Source organism: Triticum aestivum, chromosome 5D (genome assembly GCF_018294505.1).
Source record: "Triticum aestivum cultivar Chinese Spring chromosome 5D, IWGSC CS RefSeq v2.1, whole genome shotgun sequence".
NCBI classification, from domain to species: domain Eukaryota; kingdom Viridiplantae; phylum Streptophyta; class Magnoliopsida; order Poales; family Poaceae; genus Triticum; species Triticum aestivum.
The window spans coordinates 133294691-133305061 of NC_057808.1; the positions used below are offsets into that span (position 1 = coordinate 133294691).

At 48.8% G+C, this 10371-nt stretch overlaps 1 protein-coding gene across 1 annotated transcript; it reads left to right on the forward strand.

The window, feature by feature from the left end:
• The first annotated feature begins 1250 nt into the window (after nt 1–1250).
• Nucleotides 1251–2364, forward strand: LOC123124486 (CASP-like protein 2B1). Its single transcript, XM_044545096.1, has one exon. It carries the CDS (start codon nt 1280–1282, stop codon nt 1955–1957), a length of 678 nt encoding a protein of 225 aa, XP_044401031.1. The 5' UTR covers nt 1251–1279; the 3' UTR covers nt 1958–2364.
• The last annotated feature ends 8007 nt before the right edge of the window (nt 2365–10371 follow it).

Here is a 10371-nt window from a genome sequence, read left to right on the forward strand (position 1 = left end):
GCAGGGTGGAGCATGATGCAGTCGGATAAGTTCGACTGGGTCGGACTGGACAGTCTGATGAATCGACGTGGATGTTGGTCAAAGCAGAAGACGGTGGTGATTTCAGCAACGACGACATAGGAGCGTGATGCTGATCGTGGCCGACTTCTGGGGTGTGGAAATACGTGGTGCAGGCCTGAGGGTTTGTGCGGCTTCGACAGACTATGGCGCGAGTTGCAGGTGAAGTCACATGGAGTCTGGGAGTAGCAGCGGTGCTCATGACGTATCTCAAGTCCAATGTACATGGAGGTTCGACGCACGGACGAATTCAAGGTGGTGGAGAATATTCGCCAAGGTGGAGTTTATTAGAGTTGTGTCGAATATTATTGTACAAGTTAGGTTACAGTTGCACTTGAAGTCGTACGATGTGTAGACAGGATACGGAGTCGTGTCCAAGTAGGACACTTGTATCCTAAGCTTCTTATATATAGCGGGGGTAGACACACGATGTAACATATGCCAACATAATAGCACGGGCACGCGGGTGAGCTGGCGGCGTGTGCCGGCGCCCGGGCGGCCAGGGTGCGGTATTGTGACGGTGTCGTGGGGAGGAGCGCCCGTAGTCAGGCCCCGGGGATGTAGCCATGATGGTGAACCTCGTTAACAAATCTCGGTGTCGTGCTCGTGTGATTGCTTGGTCCTCGGTAGATCGACGGGGCGCCTCGGATTTATTCTAACACTTGTAATACTCCTCCATCATAGTGATTGTGCCTTCGTGCGTCCGTGATTTTCTTCCGTAAAGATTTTCACGTAAAAATATGTATGCTCTCGTGTCTCGTTTATCTCGTTATTATCTGACATGTGCCTCCGCCTGGTTGTAACTATGAAAACCGATTCCCCTAGAAAAAACTATGAAAACCGATTAAGAATTTCTGTTTCTTTGCCTACACCTGGAGTTTCTGTTTCTTTGCCTACACCGCTACACGTGAGTCGTGACGCAAGCTTAATGGCGCGCGTGGTCACTGTGACTACTAGTTTGGTCATCTAATTTCTGAGTGAGCTTAAAAACCACCACCAGTTTATCAAAAAATGGCAACCTATATACGTGTCCCCAGAGTTTGTTGGGGTGGTATGTGAACCCATATCGGCAAAGTTGGTCTAGGCATGCACACCTGAAAGACGACGCACTTGCTGCTCCGAAAGCACTACAGGAATGATGGCAGTAATAAGTAGCCGGAGGAAATCTAGCGCCACCGAGGATCCCACATTCCCACTTTCAGTGGAACTCTTCCCCTATAAAATGGCCATGGAGAAGAACTTCGTGGAGCCAGCACTCGTCTCAAGTCTCAACGACAACGAGCCTCCCACACGCGCACTTCTAGACGTGGGTGTCATGGCAGCCATGGCGGGTCCGGCGGAGAGGAAGATGAAGGTGTGGGAGCTGGTGCTGCGGTGCCTCGTCGGCGGCTTCGGCGCGGTGGCGGCGGCGCTGGTGGTCACCGACAGCCAGACCCGGACCTTCTTCTCCCTCGAGCGGAGGGCCAAGTACACCGACATGAAGGCGCTGGTGCTCCTGGTGGCCGCCAACGGCGCTGCCGTCGGGTACAGTCTGCTGCAGGCGGCGCGCTGCGCCGTGGCGATGGCGAGGGGAGGCGGCGCGCTGGTCATGAGCAGCAGGGCGCTCGCCTGGTCGGTCTTCTCCGGCGACCAGCTGCTGGCGTACGCGATGCTGGCCGCGACGGCGGCGGCGCTGCAGTCGTCGCTCCTCGGGAAGCTCGGCCAGCCGGAGCTGCAGTGGATGGGGATCTGCGGCCTCTACGGCGCCTTCTGTAGGCAGGTCGGCGCGGGCATCGCGTGCGCCGTCGTCGCGGGGCTCGCCGCCGTGCTCCTCGCATCCTTCTCCGCGTTCAACCTGTTTCGCCTCTACGGCGGCAACAAGGGGAGCAGTAGTACTAGAAACGGCTCAACGTGGTACTAGGATAGAAAGTCAAGTCAGTGAAGATAAAATCGATCTCAGCTACTTCAGATTTCAGAATGTAGAGTGGATCATGAGATCGATCGGTGAATCTTTTTTTAACTTTTCTTGGTGTGACTCAACAAACTGGACTGAAGACATCGATCCTAAAGCATTGCGGCTCCTAGGTTAGGACTTCAGATCTTGGTGTTCTGCACCAAAATACGTAGTTCCCTTTCCAATTACAATCAAAATATGGTGTTGGCCTGAAGCTGGTGTATATGTGAAAGATCCCCCTTTTGGTAGAGCACACACTAGCGCACTACCGCAAGGCACGCGTGCTGGTAGTCCACTGACCCTTCGGGAAAAGAAGATCATGATGTAAATCGCAGCGAAAGGTTTAATACGCAACATTGTGTATCATTTCATTGATAGGAAAAAGAGAGTTACATTGTTGCATGTCCAAACTACATACACTAGAAAGCGTAGAATGGGATGGCATGAGCAGGAAGAAGGGGATGCTCAGCCCGAAGTGAGCATGCTAGGATACTGGCAGGATAAGGCTAAGGGGGTGTTTGTTTCCAGGGACTTATTGGTTTAGGGACTTGAAAAAATCCCTATAAGTCCCATCTAAATCAAACAGAAGGGATTTATAGGGACTTAAAGTGGGCATTTGAGACTTATGAAATAAGACTCTCAAGGAGAGTCTTATAGGGACTTATAGTTGTAATATGGTCTTATAGGGACTTATAAGTCCCAGGAACCAAACAGGTAACTTATAAGTTGGGACTAAAAAAAGTCCTAGGACTTATGAACCAAACAGGGCCTAAGTCCTTGATGACGCGAACCAGGTTAGTCGAGCTAGGTGTGAGGCCATCGAAGATATCAGCGTTTCGATGCTTCCAAATATTCCACGCAGTGACAATGACGATCGACCTAAGGCCCTTACGAAGGGAGGCTGGTGAAGTATCCATAGTCGAGGAGAACCAGGCAAAAAACCTGTTGAACAAGTGGTGAGCTGGCACCAAGAGAGAACCTCAGGAGATGGCCAGTCGTCTCCGGCTCTTGCGAGCAGAGGATGCAGATCAGGCCATGGGGGAGGCCATGACGGGCAAGTCGATCGGTGGTCCAGCAATGACTCTAGTTGGCAAGCCAAAGGAAGAATTTAACTCCAAGTGGTACCCGGTTCTTCCAAATAAGGCGCCAATTGGTGGTAATTGTGCTGCCCGAGAAAAGAGCCTTGTAGCAGGAGCTCGCAGACTAAACTCCGTCGTCCGTCACTTCCAACTGATCAAGTCAGGGTTCGTGATTAGCGCAACAGTCTGAATGAGGAGCCAAACCTCGAAGTACTCAACAAGGGCAGCAGGAGACAAGGCTCCATGGATGTCAGAGGTCCAGGTTCTGCCTTGTAGCACCTCATGCAAGGTCCGAGATCGGCGATGGCGGCGACGACACCTTATGTCAAGGTTGTGATTTCTGACAGAAATTTTCCATGGAGCCAATGGTCCGACCAAAAGGGGTAGCTGCGGCCATGGCCAAGACTCCAGATGGTGGAGGCACGAAAGAATTGGTGAACCTCGAGGTCGCTTGGAGGCGGAAGGTGAGACAAAGGCCGAGAAGAGTCAATCGCCTGCAACCAGAGCCAACGAACACGGAACTAGATGCGATTGCGATGGAGATCGTGCACTCCCAGCCCACCAAGATCCAGTGGGCAACACACACTTTGGACCAACTAACCAAGCAAGAGCCAGTGCTAGCGTCCTCCAGTTGTGCCAAAGGAAATCCCAGATCACTCGGATGACCTTTTTGAGGATAGGAGGAGAAATCACCATGGCGAGAAGAATGTGAACTAGAGTCGCTGATAGCACATGACGCACCTGGGCCAGGCGTTCGCCTCACGAGAGCAAGGAGGCTTTCCATGTAGCGAATTTCTTCAAGAGCTCGTTTACCAGCGTAGGAGTTGAGAATATGCCACTTTGCAAATGGATAGAGGAAGGCCAAGGTACTGAATAGGAAAGGGTCACCGGGCAATCTAGCGTGGTAGCAATATCATCACTGGCGGGAGGCATGCACTAGAGGGGAGTGGCCGAGCATTTTGGCAAAGTTCATTGGCAGACCAGAGGTGGAACCAAATTTGTCCTGGAGATGTCAGATGGCCAGTAGCTCGGATCAGTCAAGATGGCAAAATACCACCACGTCATCAGCAAAAAGGGATACGCTGGATGCGCGTGTTGGGTAGGAGGTGTTTAAGAACTCCAACCTAAACCGCGCATTGTAGAAGAGAGTTCATGGCATCTATGCAAATGGTGAAGAGCTTCGGTGAAAGGGTTCGCCTTGTCGCAAGCCGTGGGTGTGGCAATTCGGCGGTCCAGGATCCCCTTTGATCAAAACAAGCGTGGAAGCTGTGGAGATGCGGATGGAGACCCATTTCCACCAACGAGGACCGAAACCAATGTGTGCGAAGGTCTCAAGTAGAAAGGACCATGACACGGAGTCGAAGGCACGTGCAATGTCCACCTTGAGAAGAACCCAAGGAGACTTGAGGTTGTGTAGCTACCTCGCCATTAGCTGGACCAACAAGAATTTGTCGTGGAAGCTGGAGCCCGATATGAAGGCACTTTGATTGGTGGACACAATCTCTCCAAGCCATCGTGCATCGAAGGGAAAAAAAACTTTGGCAAATAGCTTGATAATTAGGTGAATAAGGCTGATGGGATGGTAGTTGAAAAGCGCCGAGGCGTCCGTCCTCTTGGGGAGAAGGGTGATTAGGGCTTCGTTCAACTTCTAAAAATCTCGGCCGTTGAGGGATAATAACTTGTGCAATTCCTCACACGTGCCATGCTTCCCGATCGGCCAACAAGCACGGAGGAATTCCGCGGTGAAGCCATCGGGCCCCAGAGCCTTATCGGAGGGAAGTTTCTTGATCGCTTTGGAGAAAGGCTCAAGCTCAAATAAGTCAAACGAGTGAGGATCAATGGTGTCCAAGTAAATGGAGAAGAGACACGCCTCGCGAGATCCAAGGCTTCTCTGGTCAACCCAGCCTCACCGGAAACGCACGTATCACCAACACGAAGATCTGCGCTAAATCTATACTCGTCCTGCGAAAGGTTTATGGCATGGCGCGATGTGATACTAGATAATTTTCTACACATTGCTACTATAATTTATAATAATAAACGATTAAGAATAAATAGGCCTCCTTTGGTTCATTATAATTTTGTGGAAATTCTAGAGGATAGGAATTTTGTAGGAAAAAATATCCTTTGAAGCTCTTTGGTTTGTAGGAATGTGTTCCTATTCCTATGAAGAATATGAATCAATCTCCCACGTTTCAAAGGGACAAAAGATTAGCCTAGATTCAATGAAAAAGTCCTATCCTATGCATCAAATGGCGTGTCTTTCCCTGTAGGAATTGAGATACATTTCATCTCACTACTCTGTTTTTCCTATTCCCATGATAATCCTATCCTATGAACCGAAGGAGGCCTAAAATTTGATGGCGAGGGACCCCTTGGATTAGGCCCATGACCAGGATTCAACACAAGACACACAATATGTCCAAACGGCACGAGTCCATGTCACTAGAATCACTCGGCCGTGTTGGTATCACAAAGCCCATCCCGCTAATGAGTATCGTAACATCCATCCGATTGGACCAAACATGGTCAATCTTGTAGACGTTATCAATGACGCCTTTTAGGAAAACAATATGGCGCTGGGGTAATTTGATTAGTAAAAACCATCATTATGGTTAAGTTATTACATCATGGCTCATAAGAGTCATCGTACTACACATCCTCATTGTCCCATATAAAGCGAAGATGGCAGTCATCAGACCCCCCCCCCAATTATAACCATATTGTTCATACAAGAGAAAAACATCCAGTAGAAGTTGGTTTTTACCCCCAAAACAAGGCCCTCTGAATCTAGATAAAACATCTTACGTGTGAAGTCCCATACCTATACCATCCACGAGCGCCTTGCCTTCACAAAAAATGCAAATCAGAAGTACTGCCGCGAAATCCCAGTGACTGTTACCGACCACCGTGAGGAAAGCGCGTGCTGGAGCTGTGATTCAGGCGGGGTCCTCTCCAGTAATCAATGGAGGGCTTAGGCCTGGACATCTTGTGTGCTTCGGCACGCTGTACTTCATCGCCAACGATGTTTCATGGCATCCTGACTTCACAACATTTCCAAAGGGCGCAATGATCACCGCTGGGACATGTACTTCGTTGCAAGCCTCGCTAGCATCATGTGCCTTTAGCTTTCGGTCCCTCTCCAGCTGTCAGGGTGGAGTCTGAGGCAATTCCTGGGATCTTGGCCAGCCATGTGCATCGACAATGTTGCTTCCTAGCTTCTCAATATAGTTGGTTCCGAGTCTGTCACATCACAGTTTTTTTCCCAAATATGGTATTTGGGAATTAATTTTTTTCTATAAAATCCCTTGTTTGCTTACTAGTCAACTAACATTGCCTAGAAATATTCTTGATGATTGATTTTGTTTGCTTTGATTGATCAACCTAGTGGGTCAAAGGCCCTGTGCAAGTAGTTGAAACTTGGTTATGTTTTGGTTAAAACCTAATATAATAGAAAACAGAGAGTTGAACAAAACCCTAGAGGGGTTAGATAGAAAATACTTTCCCCAAAAAAATATTCAAAATGAAATGAAGATGGGTCAAGAAAATCAAGTTCAAGAAAAACAATAGAAAGCTATTTTGAAAAATACAAAATATGTTCAAAGAAATATTAAAACAAAGCCTAAAATAAAAGTGCGGAAAATATATGCTCAAAAGGTCCAAATAAAATGTTCAACATGTTATAAATATTCATGAATGAATTTAGGGCAAGTTTATTTTTGAAAGAAAAAACAGAATCACAATCAAATAGAAATAATAGAAGAAACAGAAAAGAAAAAGGAAACAGAAAAGAAGAATAATAATAAATAAAACCCTGTCGAGCCAGTGAGCCAGGCCACATCCCAGCTAGCCAGCCCCATGCCTCAACCCCCTCTCTCATCTCCCTCTGACGCTGACGAGCAGGACCCACCGATCAACTTCGTCAACCTCCAATCGTTGCCCACGCGTCCATGACCGAGCGTGCATTGTGAATTGACTGCACGACCGTGTCCTATTTAACCCCCTCCCCTCATTCTACAAAAGGCCTCTGCCTTCGATCCACATCGCTAGCAGGCTGCTCCACCGCGATCTCACCTTTGCTGCACTGACCTAGAAACCCTGGCGACGATTCCGGCCACCGCAAGCCCCATCTCGACCACCCGCTGCCACCACTGCATCCACCGCATGTCGGCTCACCTCCTAGACATCTTTGGCTCACTCATAGCCCCCCTAGAATCGCACCCTCAGCATCAACCGATGCTCTCCTCCGCCGAGAGCTCGACTCTGGTGAGCCACTAAGTATTTGACGACCTCACCATGTCCATTTGATTCCTCGTACCCGTGCACATGTTCTGACCAACTCTCGCGTCTAGATGCACAAGATTTTGACGCCCACATCCACGCTCGAAGCTCCGCTGGTACACTTGAACTCCAGCGAGCTCCGTAGCAGTCGTTCTGTCAACCCAATGCACGCCGAGGCCACCAACGACCTCACTATGCACCACCGTGCCCGTACGTGCTCTCCGCCGCCCCTGGAGCCCCCTAAATCGCCAACGAGGACCACACCCGAGCGCACCGCCGCCCCATTCATGTTTTGTGGTGAAGTTTCGACGATTCTCGGTGACCTAACCGCCTCGTGTGCCCCGATCTGTTCTATCCTTTAGATCTAGATCGTGCGATGCACAAGCGTACACTTAAACAGAATCGGCATCGACCAATCGCACGTTGTCATGCCATCAACCTTATCCGCAAGATTATCAACTTGATTTTCCATTTAATGTAATTAATTGGTAATTTTGCAAAAAAAAAACCACCGAACATCCAAACACTCATAACTTTTATTCTATAAATCCAAGTTGAGTGAACCTTTTTGCAAAATTGTAACACCCCGCATGTAACTTGCCATGTTTGTAACTCCGACTCTTGCCATTTCCGGCTATGTGATATGATTTTCCCTCCGTTGTCGGGTTTTGTCTTTCGTTTTGTATTTTGTCATGTCATGCATTTTTATATCATGTCATCATGTGCATTGCATTCGCATACGTGTTCGTCTCATGCATCCGAGCATTTTCCCCGTTGTCCGTTTTCCAATCCGGCGCTCCTATCTTCTCCGGTGCACCCCTCTTGTTTTCTTTCGTGTGCGTGTGTCAAACTTTCTCGGAATGGACCGAGGCTTGTCAAGTGGTCTTAATATACCACCCGGAGACTACCGGTCAAGTTTCGTTCCATTCGGAGGTCGTTTGGTACTCCAACGGTTAACCGGGCATCCGCAAAGTCCATTTGAGTGTCCAGCAAAAACCCCTCCAAAACCAGCCCAAAACCCACCAAACTCTCTTCCATGCTCTAGGTCGTTCGATCGCCCACCTCATTTGGAGTCTCCTAGCTCCCTCTACCTATAAAACTCCATCTCCCCCGAAAAACGAAATCGCAGACGAAACCCTAGAAACTCCCTCCGCGCCGCGCCGGACGCGTCCGCTCCGGCCGGACAACGTCCGCCGCGCCGCCCGGCGAATCCGCTGACGCCACGTGGCCCGCCTCCGGCCTCCCACCGCCGCGGGCCCGCCGGCCCGCACCGCGCCCGCGCTCCTCCGCCAACCCGAGCCGCCGCCTGTTCGCCGGCCGCCACCGCGCGCCCTGGCCGCCGCCGCCCGGCGTCTCCCGCGGGTCGCCGCCGGCGCCGCCCGCACCGGCCACCGGCCCGCCGCCGCCGCCGCCGCTCCTCTCCCCCCGGCGCTTCCTCTTCCTCTGGCCACTCGGCCCCTCGTCTCTTCCGTCGCCGAGCCCGAGCTCGAGGAGCCGGCCAGATCCGATCGAAAACCACTGTACGTTGACTTTTCTCGCGACCCTCTAATTCCTCTAAGTCCTCAGAAATCTTCAGCAAGTGCCCTTGTTCGTATAGCTATAACTCTGTGCATGTAGCTCCGATTCGCACGTGTAATATGTCAAATTGTTCGTCTCGTGATGCTCTTCATTTTATTCAATTGCATCATGTTCATTAGAGGTTATCTTGATGCCCAAATCTCTGTTGGAAGAGGGCTAGTTGCTGTTATTCTCTGGTTCTTGACAGAACTTGGAGATTTGTCATTTTTGTATCATTTAATCTGTGCATCTTTTGAGCATGAGCTCTACATGTGTTTTGAAGTATGCCATGCCAACTTTCCAGTGGTGTAGTCCATGTATTTTTGTGATCTCTGTGGTGTCTAGCACAAGCATGCAAAGTAGGCTCCGTAATATTTCTGATTTCAGGGACTTAGTGATTTCTCTAAGTCCTTGTCTGCTGTAATTTTGTTGCCATGTAAACTTGATGCTACAGAGAGATCCATGCATATTTTGGTGATATTTAGTAAGGATGTTTTGTAGATATTGTTGTAATTGATCCATGCCTGCAATTTTTTGCAATTATGGGGTGTCATAGCATGACTCAATCTTGCTCTACGTTTGCTATAAAATATTTCTGGCAGATTCTTAACATGACATGCATTTTTGCCAAGCTTATTGTAGTTGATCAATACATGCTATGCTATTGTTCTTGCCATGGATAGCTTCATAAACATGCCATCTTGCTGTAGGTATGCTTGGTTTGTCATGCATTGCTCTGTAGTGAGTGCATCAAGCTTACAAAGAGGCCTACATATTAATATTTCTGCCATGCTCTGTTTTCTGCAAAGTCTGAAACCTGATAACGAAACTTGTTATGTTTACATGCTTGCCATCATATCTTCTGGTCCTTTTTGGCTTATGGTCAGTAAGGGACTTTTGTCATATGCTTTTAGTAGAACACTTCCATGCCTTGTTTTGCTATGTTAAGTTCCTGTAGCATGTTGAATTCGTGCTCTGAACATTGCTACCTGATGCTGTTTACTGCCATGTCCAGTTTTTCACAAAGTCTGTGAACCTGTAATCTTTTGCACTTTTGCCATGCTTGTTTGAGCTTGATATGTTGTGAACTAGCCGTAGCTCAGTGTTTATCTTTTGTCAAGTATCTCCTGTAGATTATTGCCATGTGCTTTGTTGCTATGTTGGGGTGCTGTAGCATTGTTTCTTGTTGCATTTTAAGTGCTATCGTGCTGTTTATCGCAGATTAGTGTCATTCTTGTTTTGCTTGCCATTTGCAAACCGTGCATCCGATTCCGGTGATCTTTATATCGATTTCGACTGAAATCATCTCATCTTCCAGTGGCATGCTTGGTTTGCCAAGTTACTGCCATGTTCATCATTTTCCTTCCGGAGCACGCATATGCATCGCATATCATATCTTGCATATCATACATGTTTTGCATCATGTTGCTTGCGCATTTCTCGTTGTTGATTGTGGTTCCGTTT